Source organism: Vipera ursinii (assembly GCF_947247035.1).
Source record: "Vipera ursinii genome assembly, chromosome: 1".
Taxonomy (NCBI): Eukaryota; Metazoa; Chordata; class Lepidosauria; order Squamata; family Viperidae; genus Vipera; species Vipera ursinii.
In genome coordinates this window covers 306,544,322-306,566,953 of record NC_139512.1, presented here as the reverse complement: position 1 = coordinate 306,566,953, position 22,632 = coordinate 306,544,322, and the positions used below count along the sequence as shown (strand labels likewise).

Genomic DNA, 22,632 nt, shown 5'->3' with positions numbered 1-22,632 from the left:
CTTCTGGTTTCTACTCTATTTCTTTTAAGCACAAACTGACTCTTGCCCTTCGTGGTTATTGATCCTAGGATAATTGTCCCATGGATTTGCTCTTTGGAACAGGGATTTTAATGCGCCTTTACAGCTAGATAGGGAAGTTCCCCTTGTCTGTCTGTTCTTTCTTTATGCAGTATTCAATGTATGACGTTTTTAAGCTGCAAATTTCACTAATTATTGGTATAAAAATATTGGAACTATATGTTGCCTGTATTTAGGCCTGAAGTGTAATAGACCTGTCCCAGTGTTCTATTATAATTAAAGGACTTACTCGTCATTAATGGGAATTGAGACAGCTTTACTCATTAGGAATCGCCCCTTTCTATATCACTGCAAACCAAATCTTTGGAGAAGAGACTGGTGAAAGAACTGGAAGAAATATGGTGGCTATTGGGAATCATCCCATCTTGCAGCTCTCCTGGATGATTTCCAGAAAAGTTCTAAATACTTCCATTCCATCTCACCCTAAATCTCAAAACAAATCATGTGGTAGAAGAACCTGTCTGAATGATCTCCTTTTTTTGCCTCCCAAAATAAATAGCACATTTGAAATACATAGCTTTTACATTGATGGTAAAAGATTTTCAAAAATTACTTGAATTTTACAAACTATCTTTGGAATTTGTTGATAGCTTCGAAATACACTTCGTTTTTTGTTGGGCAATCTGGCTGGCTTCAGCCCCGAGACAGATTCAATCCCCACATCAGAGATGTATCTGATAGACCAGTACATACTCCATCTACTGCATGGCTTCGCTACCAAGGTAAGCAGTAGGACTAGGGAATGGGTGGGACTATGGACACTAGTAGCACAGAGCGGTTGATTTGTGAACTGGATACATTTTTGGAGAAAAGAACTCTTTTAACTGTTGCATTATTGTACTAGAACTGCTAAAGAAATCAACTTGCAGCTTAAGGAAATCCTGTCCAGTAGACCAGACCTCCGGTCCGTGGACTGGTACCGGGCCATGGCATGCCAGCAACCGGGCCGCACAAACAAGCAAAGCCTCATCCATAGGATGCAGGCAGCACACAAAATCACACTCTCTCCAGTCCGTGGAAAAACCTTTCTCCATGGAACCGGTCCCTGGTGCCCAAAAGGTTGGGGCCCTTTGCAGTAGACCACAGCTACCTGCTGCTTTTCTGCCAGCATTTGTATATATAGTTTCTCCATCATTTCTCCACCTAGTAAACATTCTACCAAGTAGAAACCCTTAACATTATACTTACCAAATCCATTAACAAAATGTGAATAGAGAAGGAAATTACAGCTTGAAGGAGAAGTCAGGTAGAAGGCATGTCTTCGGAGAGCAGCATCTGACTACTAGCATCCTATCTTCTGTTGTGGATGTTTGCTGGATTAGGTCCTGCATAGCCAAGATTGTTTGACTACTTTGGCAATGCTACAGTTAGACATCATCTTTCCTTTGAAGATGCTGAAAACAAAGCATGGGCAATCTAAACCACTATATCTTGGAAGGAGTAGGGATGGACTGTCAAAACCTAATTTTATTATAAGAAGGGACACAGTTATAGGACTGGAGAAATCTTGGGACAGGGTAGTATGGAGGAGAAGGAAAGGACAATAAATGGCTGGTCTGGTATTGCTTTGAGTAGTACAAAAGGGCAAAAATGATTAGCTAGCTAAATGTCTAGGGAGATTCTCAGTCATCCTGGTAATGGTAGTCCCAAAGGTGCTTTTTCAAGAGGCAATTGGACTTCCTTTGATTCATCCAAGAAGTCAAGAGGTGAAACAGAAAGTCCAGTTGCCTGTTGAAAAAGCACCGTTGGGATTAACTAGCTAAGTCTGCCAATAGTTTAGATTCTGATTAAAGATACAATTTATACTCTCTAACTTTCAATTTCTGGTAGGTACTTCCTGTCTCCTTTCCATCTTTATTTTTCTTTGGGATCAATTATTTGCATTTTTAATTAGCTGTTGTTTTCTTCTCCTTTATTCCTTAGGTTACACAGGCATATAAGGAACATGACTACGGAAAAGTCATCCGATTACTTCAAGCCTTTTGCAGTAAAGATCTCTCCAGTTTTTATTTTAGCATAATTAAGGACAGGTATGTGAACTTTTGTATCCTTTATCAGATAAGAAAGCCTCAAAAAATGAAAAATATATGCTCTGTACTACTTGTCCCCAAGATAAATTTTTCCTGAATATACAGAGTGGGATGGATTGTTTTGTTACTAACATAAACAGCTAGTTTCTTCAGCTCACATGTATTTTGAAACACATAAATTATTCCAACAATGTTTAATGCTTAGAAATTGTTTCCCCAATTATTTTCCTTCCTAAAATCCAGACTTTATTGTGAAGAGGAAAAAGATCCTAAACGCCGTTCGTGTCAAACAGCTTTGGCTGCAGTTTTGGATACAGTGGTTCGTTCTTTTGCACCAATCCTTCCACATCTGTCTGAAGAGGTATTCCAGTATATTCCATACAGAAAAGGTATGAGAGTTATAAAACGATTAAGAAAACAGACTCTGCATCCAGTCTAGAGATTCTTCACATAAACCTCTTAATGTGTTGAATTCGTTACTCATAATTTACATTTGTTTTGTAAAAAATAGAACGATCAATACGTATTAATTTTATTTAGTCATTAACATTCTTAGCTGTAGGATGAAATCTGCATGTACACATTTTTAAAAAGGAGTTATATGAAATGATGTCTGAACAAGGCCAGACAGCTCAGTGTTGAAGCAGTCCCTTCCATTACTGCAATAAGGGACAAGATACTCAGTTCTGCTTCCCTTCTAGTCACACTAGTACCTTAATAAAGTAATTGTCCTTGCAAGTTTGCAGATTTATGGAATCATAATCAGATCACTGAATTCAAACCCTTGCTCCGTGCAAGAATTAAAATTAAGAGCCCTCTTAATAGATCAGGTTCTGAATTACTGAAAATTATTGGGAAGCAGGTACAAGTGTGGCCACTTAAGGCAGATGGGGAACTTTAATTCATAGAAATCATTTCCTTGATCAGAGACAAATATTGGTGTGCAATCTAATGAATTAACCTCAATATCTGCATCAGCTGAAGTTTTTGAGTTGTGTTCAAACAAGCCCACATAAAATTTTAACCCTTATTCTTAGCTTTATATAGTACAATGCTGCAACTATTACAGAGCTATCTAATTCTCTGTGGGTGCCCCGGCTTTGTGGAACCAACTGCCGGTGGAGCTCCGGACGACATCAGACCTCCGATCCTTCCGTCGCGGGTTGAAGACCCATTTATTTGAACTAGCGGGTCTAGCCTGATGGGGGTACATGGGTTTTTATTGGCTTGTTTTATTCTTGTTTTAACTTGGGCACTGATTTGTTTTTAATGTTTGTAATGTTTATATTGTTATTTATATTTATGCCCTGTAAACCGCCCTGAGTCCCTTTGGGAGAAGGGCGGTATATAAATCTCAATAAATTAAATTAAATTAAATTAAATTAAATTAATGCATTCGTTTTCCCCCACTCTTTTCTTTTGCAAGAGTCAGACAGCGTGTTTCGTTCCGGATGGATGACCACAAGTGCTGTCTGGAAGAAGCCAGGCCTGGAAGAAGCAGTGGATGGAGCATGCACAATGAGAGATGGTTTCCTTGGATTTATTGCAGGCAAAAACGCTGCGGAATATCAGGTGATTCTGGTGATTGAGCCTGGGCTGTTCTTTGAATTAATGGAGGTAAGCAGAAAAATCATAACCTAATATTACATCTCAACTAGTGCTTTAATTTTCAAATGTGAAAACAAAAACCATTTATAATGCCTTAATTCAGAAAGACTTCGGAATATAAAGGGATATTCAAAGTTAATTACAGGTAACCCTCAACTTATGACAATTGGGACTAGAACTTCTGTCACTAACTATGTCATCATTAAGTGAGCCATGCCCAATTTTATGTCTTTTTTTACTGGGGCCACCTTCTCCCGTCGACTTTGCTGGTTGGCTTTGCTGGGAAGGTCCCAAATGGCAATCACGTGATCCCAGAATTCTGCAAGGATTATAAATACATGTGGGTTGCCAAGTACCTAAATTTTGATCGTGACCATTGAAACATCGCACTGGTCGTAAGTGCAGGGATTGGTTCAAAGTCATTTTCAGCACCATAGTAACTGAATGGTTATTAAAGAATGGTCATAAGTTGAAAATTACCTGTAATGGTCTGACTCAATAGAAACCTTCATTTATCAGATTTTGATAACCAAGATATAGAATCCAAAGACAAGATGTAGAATTATTTTATTTGCTCAATTTCAACCCTATGATTCTATGATCTTGAGTTGAAAAGTTTTTGGTTTTCTTGCCCCAGAGACTTCCTTTGACTTCCATTATTTTTTTGCTGGCTTTTCTACTTTTAGGGGATAGGATATGCAGTTCAGTAATATTCAACCTTGGACTCTTATTTTTCATAACCATGATTTCCCCCACTACTCCATTTTTATTTGATACTTTTAGTTTATTGAAATAGAGGCAAAGTATTTGAGGATTCAGATAACCCGTTTGTAAAATGACTGTGTACTGGGACTGTAGAGCCCTAGTGTATATCTACAATTACAGACCAACATGATGTAGTTATATATGTCTTGGAGTTCTTAAATTGTAAATAAGGGTATACTATTACCATAAATTGAAATTATAATAAAGTCCTCTGCATGCATCCAATATCACAGTATTAAGCCTGAACAAGCCATAGTAGACTTAAGTTTGCATGTATTGCCACCAAATCACATTGTGGCTCAAATATGGTAAACCAGTCCTAGCTTATTATCTTAATAAGAACTGTCACTGATTTGTTTGCATCTGTACCCTTTTCAAAAACTAGTCAGCATGATAACTTATCATTAGGCGCTGCAACCTGAGGAGTGCTCTAGTACATCTCAATTAAATGAAATAATGATGGCATCACAGACAATGCTGCTGACTGAAGTACCTAGAGATGTGAATACTGACGATATGATTAAAGGCACATTTCTGATAAACCTAGAAGGTAAGTAGACTTTTGTTACACATCCACATATTGAAAGTGTTTGGGCCACGTGATGATAGAACTATAGGAGGACTTCCCTTGCTTTAGAGATAAGTCAGCAAAGAATGGGCTTTAATGCGGGATTAATTCAAATCTCTTCTGAAATAGGTGGCGATATCCGAGAGGAGGCTGCCTATAAAGTCATTGTTCTACCAGCTGCCAAATCTAAGTGCCCTCGTTGTCGAAAATACATTGCTGATTCAGCAGAGACTCCATGTGCACGCTGTATGCAAATACTTGGTGAGAAATGATACCTGTTCCCATAGCGGTCAAAAGTTGGACCTGCTAAAGCAAGATTTATATTTTCCGAAAACTTGGAATATAGAAGTATCTATACAGAAACCAACATGTTTCTCTGAGAGCTGGAAAGCTAACTTTAAAATTCATGTGTATATAGTTAAGCTTATACACTTAATAAACTGCTTACTGAAATGCCCGATAGTCCTTTTCTTTCTAAGTCTGAAAAGCAGCACACAAGGAATTCAAATCCAGGAATAAGCTGGCTTTTTTAGTTCGGTTGACTTTAGACTTTAGCACGTAAGTGGTGCAGCTTTATTGCAGTTCATGGACCTGCATGAACCTTTTTTCTATAGTTACTTCCAACACAATCAAACACCACCACCCCACCCCACAGATCTCGTATCAGTAAGAAAAAGGTATGTGGAACTTTCATCCTGGTCTAGATTTCTCAATCATAATTAAGAAGTTACTTAGTTATGTAACTGTTTGCAACTGTATAGTGATAGGTATGGGTGGATGGCTCTTCCTTTAGTTTTGAAAATTGTAGTAGCCTTTTAATGAGAAACTCATCTGATCCAGATGTCAACAGTTTTCTACAGAATGGGTGAAAGTTCAGTATTCAATTAATTACTCACTGTGATTGTTAACATTTTTAAAATGATATACTATTTTACAAAGTCTCCACTCGCCCTCTACAACAGACAAATGGAAGGATCTTCGTGAGTTTGGTTCTATCACCCAGTCCCATTGAATTTCAGACAACTCTGATACAATAACTGAAGGACTACTATAGCCTCTTTTTTCCAGACCAAAAGCTACCCAGCTGCTTCATCTATTCTGTGCTAACTTTAGCACTCCCTCGTCCAAGGCTTTTCAAACTTGGCAACTTTACACAGACTTCAACTCCCAGAATTCCCCATCCAGCATGCTGGTTAGGGATTTTAAGTTAAGCCATACTTCTTAAAATCAGTCCAATTTCTCAATGTTAACACTGTCATATATTGGAATAGTTGTGGGCCAAATATAAAATTCAGCATAGGGAAGACATTTGAATATATCAAATTACAGTAAGCTGTACAGCAGGGGTCTTCAAACTTGGCCCTATTATGACTTGTGAACTGGCTGAGGACTTCTGGGAGTTGAAGTCCACAAGTCAAAAGGACCAAGTTTGAAGACCCCTGCTACTGTATACAGCAAGGAAAGTTGTAACAAATGAGACCAATGCTTTTACAGAAGTGATAAAACTAAAACTAGACTCCAGATTTTATTTGATACTTAAAACATGAAGAGGCAGCATCTTTCTTTTTGTTCTACAATGATAATTTTTCCCACTAGACAGCTTGATGCTGTTTTTATAGTGAAAACTCAGCCATAATATAATTGTGGAAAGTCATCCTTTAATGCTGTAACCTGGTGGCCAATTGCCTCTTGATTAAATGTAATTAGGCTATCACTTTGAAGAAGTATTACCTAACCAGCATACATAATATGTAAGAGCTCTGATTTCTTGGCTTCTGATTGAATTCATCTTGCTTTAACATTTAAAAAGCAGTCTATTTTCTACCACATAGGAAATTCTTAACATGTTAATTTGAACAGCACTAAATTGTTCTTAAGCAAACTATTACACAAATGCTTGGTATTAGAAATAAATATTTAGAGTTATACACAAATATACACACTGTTGGTATTATCCATCAAAGGTAGATCTTCACATCTATTTATCATCTCCTAAAGTCTTGAGCTGTTAGATTACCAAAGATGCTTGAGACTGTTTCATCAAGATGATTCTGGTTCTTATATACAATCTTCACTTTTATTAGAGACCTTTCTAGTCACCGGGCTTCAGTTTTAGTCTTCTTGTCATGACATTCCTTCCACAGCTTCAATTAGATGCAAGGCAACACTGTACTGCCCATGGTTTTCTGGTAGGTGTTCTATCACTTTATTTACTAATTTAGCAGTTGTAGTAATTGGCACTTCTACATTTTTAAGATCTTGTGGATCCTGCAGAGAGAATTGAGACAATCTTTAGATTTTCTACTAGAAACAAGATATGCCAAATAATTTCTAAAACCCAACCGATGGACCTAAGAGAATCTCTACTCATGATTAGGAACAGCCCTGTAAGCTAGTTTAATGAATTCAGTGAGGAATATAGCAGATAACTACTGCTGTAGCTATAGGATCATTTCGAAGAATTTTCAGCCCTGCTACAGTCATTCTTAGAAGATAAAAGATGAATGACTGCAGGCTTCATGCTTTATTTAGAAGTGTGACCAGCTAAGACAGGGAAACTATAGTTATGGAACACAACCTCACCAGTTTACTTCTGGAGTTATAGGAAAAACCATCTCAAAAAAGACTGCTCACCCTACCCTTAGATTAACCATACCTATATCATCAACTCTTGTCTCTGTTTTGTGCAGTGCACTGAAGTGAGATAAAGCCCCTCCTCCAACTACTATAGGTATCATTTAGACTCAATATGAAGATGTTTGCGTGCATTGTTCAATACATTTATACAATAATATAGATTAAATGAAGAAGCCATCTCCATCCTTTGCACCATCCTTGTTTCCAAAAAAATGCAAAATGTTGAGTGTACTACTTGTACTGTATAAATGACTCATTAAATTCTCAGAAATAAATTACATTCTCTCTCTTATGCTTCCACAGCGAAGTTCAGATTCCACTCCATATTGACTGTTAATATTTAAGCAGAGCGTGCTATTAGGGAAATATTGGTGTAATTGTTGTGTTGGTTCCTATATTGTCCATCTAGGTTAGCATGCTCAAAGAAGCTGACCCTGCATTCCTGCTGCTGAGCAACATATATTACTCTATTTTCATTTTCATGTAAGAAATCTTTTCCCATCCATTTCATTTTTTTGTACGGCACTAATAAACAAAAGTACTTATCGACTTCTTTGATTAAGGCTTTCTGAATACACTGATCCTTATTGTGCAATATGTTCAAGAGGCAGTGGATCTTACCATAGCTTTAAGCCAAGTGCAAAGTGTTGGAGGTAATCTGGCCAACAGCTCCATGCCTTCTTTTGTTTGAGTGTGCAGTAAGGCATAGGCCAGCCTCTGTCCAGCCAGCACCAACAACTGTGATGCAAGCACTTCTTTGTCCTCTACCTGAAGAATAGCCTGCATATATAAGAGATTAACTATGTCAGCTGTTATTCTTGCAACACAACAATACTTGTTTTCAAAAAAAAAACCTTTTGAAAAGAAGCCACTAACAAATGGAGGTACATGCAGGTCAGTCCAAGAAGGTACTTCCTGATCAAGCTACTTTTAGTTTTAAAAGGTACTCTGTCAAATGTTAAAGTATTACAGACCTGTTTGTTCGCCAAAATTTAATACTGAAATGTTCAACTGTAAAAATTCTTAAAGCCAACATGCAGAGATAGCCATGTTTTAAAAAAATAAAACATAACTCTTTCAATCCCTGCAATACTTACTCATTGCAAAGCTTCACTCCATTGTATAATACTGTACTGGCAAATCAAAAATGGGGTGCATAGGGAAAAAAAGGGTGAAGGTCACGTGTGATCGGTTGTATTTGTGAATATGTGCATAAATAGCATATACTAAAAAAATCCCTATGTATATATGGCATGAAAGAAGCACCACTACACAAACATAAGAAGCTTTCTTGATCCACAAACATTACATGCATAAGAAAGTGCAATTAGTACCAAATTTGGAAATACACAAACTTGGAGGTTTCAAATGTCTCCTAAATAAGATCTCTTGGCTTCAGTGTAGCTAGTTTCTGAGCAAATACCCAAGAAGGGCTCACAAGCTTTTTCTTTTCCTGTTAATAAAACCTAGACTTAATTCCTACTCTCCTTCCTATTTTCTGCTACAAGGCACAAAGATTGGAGGGCAGAGAGGACTCTGAGGACTCTGCTGCTCTTTTCTGTGCTATGTGTAAGAGGGCATCTTTTCTAGATGACACACCAGATGAATCCCCAAAATGTTTTTTTCACAAGGCAACTGGACTTTCTTTTTTTTTCTTTGAAGACATTTCACTTCTCATCCAAGAAGCTTCTTCAGCTGTGACTGAATGGTGGGGAATGGAACAATTTTTATCTTCCTTGCAGACAGCTGGTCTTTTGCATTCTTTCAAAGAGTCGTTGAGACCACCTGGAGGTTTATCTGTGTCCTCAGGGTCAACTGAGTGGTGCAAATACAGTAGGTGTGGAGCCTTCTTGGAAATGTTGGAAGGACTGTGTTGTAGACTGGAGATAGATGATGTCATATCCCAGATAAATGCATGCAAAAACACCGGTGCCGGTGCCAAAAGTTTATTTTGGTGATAGGAGAAATCCCTCACTACTGTTAGCTACACCGGAACTCACTGGATCACGGGTGTTAAAATCAGAATTGTACCTAACAATGTTGCCTGGACATTTTCCAGGATAGTAATCTATAGTAGTACACAACTGAATAGGTTTCTAGTAGTATAGGTTCCATATAGTCTTTAAAGGTAAAAGGGTGTAGACTATACTTGCTCCTGCTCCCCAACCTACACCCATATAAAAGATGCTGCAGTGGAGGAAAAACACATGAACAGTAGTATAGAGCAATGGATCCTGATTGACCAGAATTTCATCTAAATTTGGAAGAATGGGGTGATGACCATGGCAGCTAATTTGGGAAATGTTTTCTCCCTTAAATAAGACAGTATTTTAACATCATAATGGTTGTTCTCTACTGTCTCTAATATGCTCTCCATAATCACTCAGAATAAACTTTTAAATCTGCTAGAGTGCACAGAAACTGTCTGTTTATTGTTTCTTAAGATATAATTCTGCAAGCTTTTTTAATCAAAGGTATTCAAACTGCATCTTTGCATTTGCAGAAATAAAAACCAAGCCAGGATTTGAAAGCATGATTTGTACATGAGTTTCACCAATGACCATAACAAAACTGTACAACCTTGTATCTGCTGCTGCCCTCAACAGGCAGAATTTCATGCCTGCTGTACTACGTGCAAAATGTGTACCTCTTCTCCAAGATGATCCAGGCCATAACTATAGAGCTCACACACATAGTGCCGTCTGATAATATCCTCAGCAATTTGAAGATGATGTGCCAGATCCAAAGCCAAGGCAGGCCAATCCCTGTCCTTCAGCAACACCGCAACTTCTTCTTCCGGGCTGTCTGTTGTCTTAGATGGAGCTTGGGCCTGGGCCAACGCACTCACTAGTTTGGTTAAGAACTTGCAAAGAAAAAAATTATCAGTAGCAATTTGTAAAAAGTACACGTATGCTTGTTCATTTCCTAGCCAGATTTAACTTACTTGATGGCGTAAACTAAGCAGAGTAGGATCCACTTCTCCACTAGGCAACAACTGAATTGAAGTCAAATCTTTGAAAAAAGCATTTTTACCCTGTAAGAATGGAAGACAGAGGGATTTTGGAACCAAGATAAGAAAGTTACACTTGCTTAATGTAAGTATACAATATGCAAAAGTTGTGAGAAAATGAACAGATTCCCAGATCAACTCAGCATTATTATTTTTTTAAATCCCATTTATATCTTACCCTTCTCCGAAGACTCAGGGCGGCTTACAATTTAAAGCACAAATCAATGTGCTTAGCAATAATTTCTGCTTGGAATGTATAAAGTGGATTAACCTTGATTCCTATGTAGGTGGATGAAACACAAAATCTAACTCAGTACAACTGCCCAAAAAAATTCCAGCAACTTGTAGAGTTTTCTGTTTCAACCACAGCTTCTCATTCAATGTCCTGCATGAGTTTAAACTTTGGCCTTAGAGATACATCTCACATTCAGTTAACTTGGATCCCTCCTTCCAGAGGCAGCAGCTTTCAACAAAGTGTCTTTTCCGAATACCTTGCTATCGAAGAGAGAGAGGGGCTTCACGTTCTTCAGTGAGAACTTCATGGTTCCATACAAGACTATGCAGAGCACAGACTGGTGCTCAACTAGAGGATAATGGATGTGTTTCTGTTCAAGTGCTAACTCCACTAACGAGCTGTGCCCTTCAACAGACACCCAGGCATCTTCTGTGTCCAGCACAGGAAGTGGCATTTCATCACAGCATATGTCAGCCTGATGTAGTAAGAAGAGAAAAGCATTGTCATTTTAAAAATAATTGAAAAATAGTCGCACAATGATCACGTTCAAAGAAACTCAGAGGTGAGTTGGAAAAGGAGGAGAATTATCAGTAGGACCAGTGGTAATAATAGCATCAAGAAATCTTACTTGAAAAAACAGCTAAAAATGAAAACATTTATTCAAGTGGAATGTGGCTAAAAATTTGCATTCTATTACTATCTTCTGATTTACAGGAATCTTTGGCAACAATCCTCACATAGGTTTTAAATGTACAGAACTATTGACATTACTTTGAAAGTGTTCAGATTGATGAGGGATGATGAATTAGAAATAATGTACAGTTTAGGTTGAGGAAGGAACTGTTACCTCCATGAGAGTCTGAAGAAGATCTGAGCAAGAGCCAAGGAAACAGGACACTGCATTGTCACTCATCCCTACATCCTGTTTGAACAAAAAGGAATTCATTTGTTAAAAAAAAACAACTTTTCTTGAATACGTTTCAAAATATTTGTAGCTGGAACAGGCTGTAGTCATAGCAAATCCCAAAAATCAACTATACACTGAATGCAAAAAGAAGTATATCTCAACAGTTAAAAAAAATAAATGAGTCACGCAAGCCTCAGAATTCAATGCATAAGTATTTTTTTTAATTTATAAAGTTCTTTGACTAAATGTTTTACATATTTTTGTATTTATTTCTATACAATTCATCAACAGTTAAGTCAAATTTATATTTAAATAAATTGAAAATTACTAGATACATTTATCTGTCTCCAGTAATTTTTCAGTGGCATATGTTATTGGCAAGATCAAATCATAACTAAAAAATTAACCTCGAGTACTTATAAAGGCCTGGCCATGTGAGGATAATGAAAATTGTTTAGGATTTAAATGGGTGGGTGGGGAGGTACATTAGCTGGCAGCACATACCAATCTAAAAGGATTTTTAAAGGATTGCAAAATATCCAGATTAAAATACGGGTTCTCTGAAAAGGCCCTAATCTGAATGTTTCCGCACCTTTGCTAAAGTTTCAAAAATTTGAAAAGATTGCAGACACACAGGTGTATAATATGTAGTTTGTGGGCTTTCAATCATAGTTGTCTCTTTAGGGGAAAGATGTCGAACCAATTCAGCACAGAGTTGCTCAGGCCTTTTCCTAGTTTGTTCTTCCAGTTGGACTTTAAAGGAAATCTGAACAACTGGCATAAGCATCATTTCTAATACAACAGAGGTGGATAATGGATATGGAGCTTACTTTGTCAGAAACAATTCTGCATTGCTCAGCCAAATCTTCTGATTGAGAAAAATACAGGATAACTGGGCCAGCAAATGCACTTGTTTGTAGGTAGTAATAAATTCTTGGCGGATGATTGAGCTAGATGGTTTCAAAAGATTCCTTCCAATCTTAATATTTAGTGAAAAAGTTTTTGTTTTTAACTTTCTAGAGAAAACAAATGAAAGCTCCTCATTCAAACCTTAATATCAGAACTACCTTATTCTTGTAAAAACATGCTTAAGATGGAGGAGAAAAAAATGAACGGAACAGTACAAATCTGCTCGAAGTCATGTTTGCTTCATAGAAAGTTGTCAGAATCTTAAAAACCTAAAATAATAGGTGTCCTCTCGGGCTGAGCTCAGAGAAAGGTGAGCCAAATAAAATGATTAAATAGCTAGAAGCCAAGGCTATGACCTTAGCTTAAGTGGGTAGAAATCCCCAATTTCTGGTTATCACAGATGTCATCCGATCTTGTATTAGGATAATCCATATTTTAAATAAAGAAAAAGGATTACTTGCCCGTCTGCATAACCTGTCCTTTGGTGCTTTTCCAACCTATGACAGAAATGTGTTTACTGCAGAAGGACTCAATGCACTAATATATTCCATCTCTACAAATAGGTAAGTTGCCACCTCTTTTCACCACAAATAACATTTTTTATTTTTTTTAAAAAAAAAACCTCATCAAAGGAGAAAAGGCACTGGTTTCCTGTCCTATTCCCCCCTCCCCACATGTTTATGCATATGTGTGAAATAACAGATCTTTTAAATTATGACTAGTAGCTAAGTCATAGTGCTTTGCCTCAGAACTAATTATTTCAAACTTTTAATTAACTAATTAGTAAATCAATCCAGCCAGACTTAATCTTAGTGATCAGGTGATGGGGGGAAAACAGAGTTCACCGATGGACTTCAACAGCAGCAAGAGACAAGATGTTACAAGTCACTGAGAAACTCGGTTTGAAGAGATAATGTGTTCAGTGTTTTGTTTTTTTCTTCATAGAATTCTCCCGCGAGTGCAGGATCCACTTTTGGGGAGGGGGGGGCAAGAATCAACTGAGTTTTGATCTGTTGGTTGCAAAAGGAATTGACTGGTTGGCTTGTCACCAATCCAGATGCCATGGGCTGAGAGAGAATGACTGGCCCACAGTGACCTAGTTGCCTTTCAGGGCTAAGGCAAACTAGAACTCACAGTCTTATTTCTAGCCTTAAGCATTCTCCTGAATTGCTGATCCTAAAAGCTGCTGACTGCCTACTGACAGGAGTAGGTCTGTAATTAGGGGTGGACTGCATGACTACCATGTGAATCCAGATAAAGATTTAGCTTGTTGAAGTAAGTGTTGACAGATGTAGTAAGCATGCCCACATCTCTTCTGTAGCATGTATTACTTTTCCTAATGGCTTTCAATTCACAAGAACCAACAGTTCTACTTTCTAATGTTTTGGTCAGACATCCCTTTGTATGCTCTGTGTTGTTTTGCACCCCACATATGGCAATAATATTCAAGTATCTGAATGCAATTCACAAAGAAAGTCAAGCTCTTTTCTCCAGAATGCCAACAATGAGATAATGCATTTAAGTTAAAAGAAGGCAGATGTCAACTGAGTATCAGAAAAACAATTCAGTAACAGTAAGCAGTGTTTAATAGTGGAACCAAATTGCCCTCAGAAGTAATTAGCTCCTCTTCGTTGAGTAGGCAGAAGTAGAAGCCTAATAGCTTCTACCAGAATTGTATAACTTACAGTAGATTCAGTCATACGAAAGGTTTGAATTTAGTGATCTAAAAGTCTAAGCCCATAGAGCTAACCAAGTTTCATTTACTGAACGACAGCCCTTGTAGCGGTATGAAAGTGATATCAGATATTCTATTTAACTTGTTTTGTAACACAATGCAATAAGTACCTTGTCCATTAAGTAGGTAGCAGCAGAAAGCCTTTTCACTATGAAAGTGTTCCACATCATTAGAGCAATTCCTGAAATAGTTACACAAATTTAGGTCTGGCTGAAAGTAATATCAATGGTTTTGCCAGGTGAATTCATAGGCAGCACATTTTAAAAAATACTAATAATAAATATTTATACAGTTTACTTATATATAAATACCAAGCAGTTTCATTAACAATGTAACAGTAATTGATTAAGGCTGGTACTAACAGTTTCAGCTTATGAAAGCCAACCTAAAAATATGTGCTTTTAGAGAACACTGAAAAATCTAAAGTGTCTGGATCTGATGTACAGCTAAGAGTATGTCCTTCCACAGAATCAGTTCACCACAGAGGTCTACCTGCAAATGGCCATTAAGTGCTAACCTGAAACCATGGTTAAAGATCCATGAGGGAGGTGGGGAGTTGAGTATCAATACTTTGTGAGAGGCTCAGCCTTTCTCATATTTCCTGTATTTGCAAGTAGTAGTGTGTTTCCTTGAGAGATCTACAAATTATTTATAAATTAATAAGCAGTACTAATATAATGGGGCACTGACAAACATGACCTACAATGTTTATTGTGAACCAAGTCCAGCTTTGACACCAACTTGAGATTACTTCAATATTTCCAAGCTGTTTTAATTTGCAGATAAAATGACAGCTGTGGACCCAATACACAGATAATTCTGAATCAAATTCTCTACTTCACATTGACACATCCAAAATACTTTCTTTATTCTTACCATGTTGAATATGAGCATTATCAATGCATCTGAGATGTTCTATGGATCTTATAAGAAAACGTGCTTCCTTGGATTAGAAAAACAAAAATAACCAATGTTACTCAGTGCAATGAAACACATAAACAATAATCTTCCCAACTACTTATTAAGTATTTTATTTCCTTTCAGATTTTGTTATAATGTTTTCTGCATACAAATCTTTATGACCAGATAGTGTAGGCCATGACACACACATACCTGGAAAATTGCAGCAAAGTTGTAACATGATAAAGTACAAATTGTATAGTTGACATATAACCTTTCATTGAAATAGTTTCCATATAAACACAAAGCGTCCTTTGTTTCAATCTTTATAACTGTGACAGCTCAATATAGTATGCTAACTTGGGAAGGGTATTTTTATAATATCACATCTAATAAATTATGAGAATATCAATGTGCAAAATGTGCCTTATCACTGTGAAACAAAGAGGATATGATACCCACATACCAAAATAAAATTATCATACAATCATAAGGCTGAATGGGAACTTGGAGGTCTTCTAGTCCAACCCCTACCCAAGGTAGGAGCCCTTATACCATCCCACATAAATGGTTGTCCAATCTTTTCTTGAAAACTTCCAGCAATGGAGCATCCATAACTCCAGGAGGCAGCTATTCCACTTATTAGTTGTTTTCACTGTCAGAAAATTCTTCCTTAATTTCAGTTTGAATCTCCCTCTGATAAGATTCCACCCATTGCTTCTTGTCCTGCTCTCAGATGCTATGGAGAATAAATAAATCCTCTCTTCCTTATGATGGTCCTTCCGCTATTGGAAGATGGCTATCGTGTCACCTCCTAAGTTTTTTCTTCATTAGGCTAGCTATACCTAGTTCCCTTAACTATTCATCGTAGGATTTAGCCTTCGGATCCTTTATCATATTTGCTGCTCTTCTCTGCACCCTTGCTAGGGCTTCACATCTTTTTTGTATCGTGGCAACAAGAACTGCTTGCAATATTCCAAGTGTGGCCTCACTAGTACATATAGACCAATCATATCACTTCCTGTGATCTTGATGCTATCCCTTTGTTGATGCAGCCTAAGACTGCATTGGCTTTTTTGGCACTTTTAAAGCAATTTTTTAGCCTACCTATTTTCTACCTACAGAACCTGAATAAGAAATAATAAATTACTTTCATTATCTGAAAATGTCAGGTAAGATCATGTGTATCATAAAAAACACAAGGAGCAAGGAAATGAAAGGCTTCCTTTACCTCTGGGTCTTTGTTCCACTGTACAACATACTCCCAGCAGGAATGTGCATGGAGTACATCCATCTCCAGGCTGCAAGGAAACTGTTCATATGCTAAACGGAGTAGTTCTGGGAACATGTTTTAAAAAAGGATGGGTATTATTTTGTATTCCATTGCTGCAATAAACAGAAACAAAGAGCATGCCTGAAGGTATTTTTTACCTAATATGGACTTCATGCTGGGCTGGTCTTCATCCTCACCTACAAAATTGCTGTCAGTCTGCTGTGGTTCCTCCTTGCTTTCTGCTTCATTTTCCTGTCGACCTAATCTGAGTAAGGACAAACTGAGGTCTTGCTTAAAAATCCATTTGGCTACACTGTCAGCAATGCCTCCTAAAGAAAAATCGAAACAGTCTAAGATCAGTTTGCAAATACCCAGAAAACAATGGTTCTTCCTTTCTACTGTAACCTTAAACTATGGAATTTGCTGCCATAGGATATAGTAATGCACAAATAGGGAGACAAGACTAGACACATTCATGGAGCGCTTAGTTCTCATTGACTACATTAGGGATTTCCTTTTAACTATGAACAGCTAAAACGTTTATAAATATAGAGGCCTTATGACTGTACTACTTCCTAACTTACAAGTGACTTGCATTAAAATACTATATTTTAATGTGGGCTCTTTAAATAGTTGATCAGCGTCTTGTCCATGTTTGTGCCTCTAGGACTGTGGATTGCTTTTCTGTGCATATTTCAATGAGTATAAGATGAAAAAAGTTGGAAGGACAGTGCCTGGGGGTTCAGCATAGTCAGGGAATGCTGGTAGCCTTCTGAACTTCCCCTGCTTCTTTTCTACCTCTCACGCTACTCAACCCTTCTCAGACTAGCTGGCCCTACAGGTTTTGAGGAGACTATAAACCTGTATCAAGATGCTACCTTTCAAATCAGAGAGTTCTTACATGAAAACCACACCAGATTCCATTGCATGATGGAAGAAGTAAAACTGGAATGAACTGTACCGCTCAGGGTGGGAAGGGGAGTCATCCTACACAGAACAAGCTTCATGTGCCAATGTGGCAATTAGGTGGGCTATTTATTTATTTTTTGTTTGTTTGCTTGCTTATTATTCTATGTGCACAGCCATTTGTAATTCTATTTGTTATGGAATTTGGACTTAAGGATAAAATGGTTGAATCTAGCTCAGACTGTTCACAAACAAAACTATTCATGTCATGAAACTATCCCCAAGTGGATTTCACTGGAAATATACTGACTGTATTTCTCAGTCCCCTCTCTTTTCTTTCAATTTCCTATTCCATTTCACACATTATTCTGGGGATTTTCTTTCGCCGAGTCCCATGTAGCTACCTCGGGAGAAGAAATTAATGAAAACTGCCACCCCTTTCTAGCCCAACCCTTTGGGGGGTGGGGGGAAATCACCTTTTCCTCCTTCAAGCAACTTCTTCACAGAAAGTCTCCCGAGGGGATCAGCCTGCAAAGAAGAAGCTGGGCTTGTCTTCTTGCTCAGTTTACTATTCAGAAGTGTCTGAAGTATTAGGCAATCCTCTAACTGTTTCAGGAGAAGCTTCCAGTATTCTATATCGAGAGAGAGGGCTTCCCAGGAATCTGTATCAGCACCTACAGTTATTGGGGAAAACTAATAAAAAATTGGCTTGTCAACTTCTCATATTATCAAGCTGACATTTTACATATTGCGCGCAGAAAGTCCAGATTTACAAACTTCAAAGATGAAAGAAGAAAACAAATTACAGCTTTCCGACATATGTTCAGCACATATGTATTCTATTCATACTTGCTGTTTTTAAGAAGGTTCCCTTAGAGACGAAAAATAGCAAGAGATGCACCTTCAGTAAATACACATAAGACGTTTACACATTTCATATTAAATTGCCAGAAGTTTAAATTGAGGATGGAAAGAAGCAGGCAGTGCTGCTCTGCTTAATCTAATAATATAAAGGGTAAAGGGGGAGGCCTACATCCCTTCATCTCCTTGCAGAAAGGACATGATATAAATATGTGTATTATTATCTGTGTTCACAGAAGGGCTGAGACACAGCATGAGCAAATTCAAAAACACTCAACTTTTGTTTAGTAAGGAGTAACATTTTTATCTTGTTTACATTGCATTTTTCTAGCAATACTGATGCTTAATGTGCTTTTGAACAATAATAAACTATAAAGTAATTGTAACTTAAAAATGTAAACAAATGAATCAAGGCAAGATAAAAGATATCAGTGCTGAGCCAATTAAAATTTTCTTCTAAAAACAAACCAGGAGATGCCAAAATTTTGTTGGCATCTGCTAGTGAGAGAATTGCAGAAATCCTAGCCTCTTTGAACAGCAAGTTCAAAGGCCTGGAAGTAGCTGTATAGAATTTAGTATAGCCATTTCATAGTATTCATAATGGGTAAGTAGCATATGAAATTCATTTGCATACAGTATTGCCTGTATAAATAAATAATGAGACCTCACTTGTACATTTTTTCAAAATACTTTATAATTGGATGTTTAGCAGCAAGTATTAAGAGTTGGTTTTTTTATTTTTTTTGGGGGGGAGAGCCATTTTTTGCTATGTAGGCAAGGCAGAATCTGAAGTTACCTACCTTTTTTTCTGCAACGCTATCACTTATCTGTGCTGTTACCGAATGCCCAACATGCGCAAATACCAAAGCAGCGCTGTTATTCTCAGACTGAATACAGGCTGTTCTCATCTGCTGCCACCAGGGGGAAACGGACTGAGAATCCCATGAATCCTCTATTTCAACCAAAATAAAAAACATGCATATATGGGATGTCAATAACAATTTAAAAAATACATTCACTGTAGATGTTTTATTCCCAAATATTCACTTGTGAGCAGGGAAACTTGTTTACTGATAGACGAAGAGAATCTATGAAAAACAAAGGGTTGGCCAAGGATATCTGTACATTTTTGAGAGCATTTGCAAAGTCTGTCAGCTGAGCATGTGCAGAGAGTATGGAAGATGACCTTGATGGAGATTTGCAAAGATCCGTTAACAAAGTGAAAGGGTGACAAGAAAGGAGAGGAGATACTGCATATCAAGCTTGCAAGATTGATTTCAGCTACACAGGAAGGCTAAAACTACATTTATTGAGAGTGGCTATAATACCAGAAAGGGACGCGGTGGCTCAGTGGGTTAGGACGCTGAGCTTGTCGATCAGAAGGTCGGCAGTTTGGCAGGTCGAATCCCGAGTGCCGCGTAACAGAGTGAGCGCCTGTTACTCGTCCCAGCTTCTGCCAACCTAGCAGTTCGAAAGCACGTAAAAATGCAAGTAGAAAAATAGGGACCACTCCGGTGGGAAGGTAACAGCGTTCCGTGCGCCTCTGGCGTCTAGTCATGCCGGCCACATGACCACGGAGACGTCCTCGGACAAGCGCTGGCTCTTCGGCTTTGAAACGGAGATGAGCACCGGCCCCTAGAGTCGGAAACGACTAGCACGCATGTGCGGGGGAACCTTTACCTTTTTTTATAATACCAGAATCTTGCAAGTCCACTCATGCTATATCTCCTCCTCCTTTTTATAACCTTGTGTGAATTAGGGGGTCGCTACCTGAACCTCTTCCATATTTTCTATCCGTGTGGACTTAAGAAGTATTTCACTGCCATAGTAAGAGATCTTGGATATCTCCATCAAGGTAATTTTCTTAACTGTCAATAGTATGTGGGCATTCAGATCTTCTCAATAACATCACAGGAATTAATTATTTGCATGCAGTGTTAGGTCTTTATTAACACCTATAATTTCTGTTTTCAATCTCTGGCAACAGCCTGTTTTCAGAAACTGAGCATATTCACTGAACTTCTCCCACCTGTCATTCGACTCAGAAGTGATAATGCAGCTTGAAGGCAGCAAACTGACTGGGTTCTTTGAAGAACTGTCTTTTCCTTGGAAAGCCACACACTGAGCAGAAGAGACTAAAAAAAGAGATAGGAAGTTTGGAAAGGTGATCTCCTAAATCCATCCTCATTAAACCTCCCAGTAAAATTTAGTAAAATCTTCTAAACAAAACAGAAGTTATTTCAATGATAATCTGCATTAATATCGTTATTATCCTCCAGAGACGTACAGTATTTCAAATGATAGTCATGTGCATTTGTTCAGTCATTCTTTCTCATTTTAAACATGATTTAATTGGGACCCCAGTCCCCTTAACTTTCACATTTACATTCCACAAAGAGTTATTCTAATTTTGTAATGCCAAACATTTTTCTGATGTTTTCAATCAATTTTACTTAATCTGATTAAGCAAAATTGCTTTTAATTCCTCTCGCATACGTTTCAACAAAGTAGATAATCTCAACAGAATTTTAATCCATAAAATATAGGGGTTTTTTTTTCATTTTAGTTACATGGCAACTAATTGTGTGTTGTATGTATCCTGTCAAAGAATCCCCCCCACCCCGACAAAGGTCTAGGGTTCAGTGGTTTCCCATGCCTCAATTAAATTCCAAAGAAAGATACCATAAGGAAATTCCTTAGTATGGGGTTTCTTCAAATCAGAAAGCATGAATAATTGAAAAGAGTACAAAGAATGGAAAATATGTTTAACAAGAAATAAATTGAAGCGGTCTTAAATCTTGCAACAATAATTAAGATCAAAACAATTATTACACATGTATCTAAGTTCCCCATGAATAAGGTAGAAAATGAGAAGCCTCTTTTAACAGGGAAAGAAAACTGCGGAAACTAAGAGATAAATTTCAGTACAGCCCTTCATGGAAGTAAATTAAATAATATGTGCCTCCAAGTTAGTCTTCCCTCTTGGTAACTGCTTGGGCAAATCCTTACAGTTTTCTTGGTAAGATTTTTTATTTTTAACCCTCCCTTTATTATTTCTATAAATAACTCAAGGTGGCAAGCATACCTAATATTCCTTCTCCCTCCTCTTTTCCACACAACAACCCCATAAAGTGGGCTGATCTGAGAAATTGATTGGCCAAAATAATCCAGCCAGCTTTTATGCCTAAGGCAGGGCTAGAACACTGTCTCCTGGTTTCTAGTGTGGAGTCATAAGCACTAGACCAGGAGTAGGCAACCTCGGCTCTTTTATGACTCATGACTATGCTGGCTCAGGAATTCTGGGAGTTGAAGTCCATGAGTCATAAAAGAGCCGAGGTTGCCTACCCCTGCACTAGGCCAAAACTGACTCTGTAACAAGTTAAGTATCCCATTTTTATGACAGAGATATAGAAATATTAGTTTTATTATATATGTCTTTTGTTGCAGATTAATAATCTAATTATTAATTCAATTAAATTCAAAACTCTTTAAAACTCATGGAAATGGGCAAATTGTTTCTATATACAGTAGTGGCCAAAATTGTGGAAACCTTTTGGGAAAAGTGTACAATAGAAATGCTACCTTTGGTGAAGTTTCCACCAATTTTTCTTCTAATTTCTTTATAACTGTAGCCTTTTTCACTTAATAATACTATTTTACATTGCTTTCTGGGCAACCAGTCAACTCTTTGCACCATTACTTTAATTTTATTACGTTTTACAAGCTCACTAAATGAAAGAACACAAAAAAACCCAACCAACTTGATATTGATCACATAACACACCGACAAATGTCCTCTCAGCTTCAATACATGACATCAATAACTGAATCCTACTGTGATCTGATTGGCTCATTGTCAAAACAAGATGACACCTGATTGGCTCTCTAAACACTCATGCTCATTGGCTACAATCAGATGAAGGAAAGCTACCTGATATCAACCTAAGCAAGTTCTGCTTCCTTTTTCTGGTTATTTGGCTATAACTTTTCATAGAATGCAGTACAGATAATTGAACAAATTATGTTGCATTACATTCTTGATTAGATTATCTTTCCATTGATATATAATTTTATGGCACTACTCCAAAAAAAAGATGGTGTTATTAGCCATCAAACCTCAAAAATACACTTTCCCCAAAAGGTTTCCACAATTTTGGCCACTAGTGTATAAATGTCTTCTCCCCCTCCTGCCTCTTCCATGTTTTAATTC

The 22,632-nt window shown here is 37.5% G+C and overlaps 2 protein-coding genes across 9 annotated transcripts in view; one reads left to right on the top strand and one right to left on the bottom strand.

The window, feature by feature from the left end:
* The window catches only part of IARS2 (isoleucyl-tRNA synthetase 2, mitochondrial), a 46,246-nt gene extending 40,742 nt beyond the window's left edge, over positions 1-5,504 (top strand). For 2 of the 4 annotated variants that reach the window (XM_083350673.1, XM_083350675.1), the window contains 6 exons: positions 669-800; positions 2,002-2,108; positions 2,352-2,497; positions 3,535-3,725; positions 4,890-5,031; positions 5,179-5,504. In XM_083350673.1, coding sequence (XP_083206799.1) covers positions 669-800; positions 2,002-2,108; positions 2,352-2,497; positions 3,535-3,725; positions 4,890-5,031; positions 5,179-5,321 — 861 coding nt within the window. In that variant the 3' untranslated portion in view covers positions 5,322-5,504. Of the gene's footprint in view, positions 1-668; positions 801-2,001; positions 2,109-2,351; positions 2,498-3,534; positions 3,726-4,866; positions 5,032-5,178 lie in introns of all 4 variants that reach the window. The other 2 variants (XR_014490976.1, XM_083350674.1) reach the window with 2 other exon arrangements.
* A 1,045-nt stretch (positions 5,505-6,549) lies between these two features.
* The window catches only part of RAB3GAP2 (RAB3 GTPase activating non-catalytic protein subunit 2), a 53,929-nt gene continuing 37,846 nt past the window's right edge, over positions 6,550-22,632 (bottom strand). For all 5 annotated transcript variants that reach the window (XM_083350667.1, XM_083350669.1, XM_083350668.1 and 2 more), the window contains 14 exons: positions 20,452-20,557; positions 19,223-19,374; positions 18,038-18,254; positions 16,814-16,984; positions 16,614-16,720; positions 15,359-15,425; positions 14,593-14,663; positions 13,209-13,244; positions 11,779-11,853; positions 11,188-11,406; positions 10,631-10,720; positions 10,334-10,549; positions 8,308-8,466; positions 6,550-7,317 (listed from right to left, as the gene is read on the bottom strand). In XM_083350667.1, the coding sequence (XP_083206793.1) occupies positions 7,174-7,317; positions 8,308-8,466; positions 10,334-10,549; positions 10,631-10,720; positions 11,188-11,406; positions 11,779-11,853; positions 13,209-13,244; positions 14,593-14,663; positions 15,359-15,425; positions 16,614-16,720; positions 16,814-16,984; positions 18,038-18,254; positions 19,223-19,374; positions 20,452-20,557 (1,830 nt within the window). In that variant the 3' untranslated portion in view covers positions 6,550-7,173. The remainder of the gene's footprint in view (positions 7,318-8,307; positions 8,467-10,333; positions 10,550-10,630; positions 10,721-11,187; positions 11,407-11,778; positions 11,854-13,208; positions 13,245-14,592; positions 14,664-15,358; positions 15,426-16,613; positions 16,721-16,813; positions 16,985-18,037; positions 18,255-19,222; positions 19,375-20,451; positions 20,558-22,632) is intronic.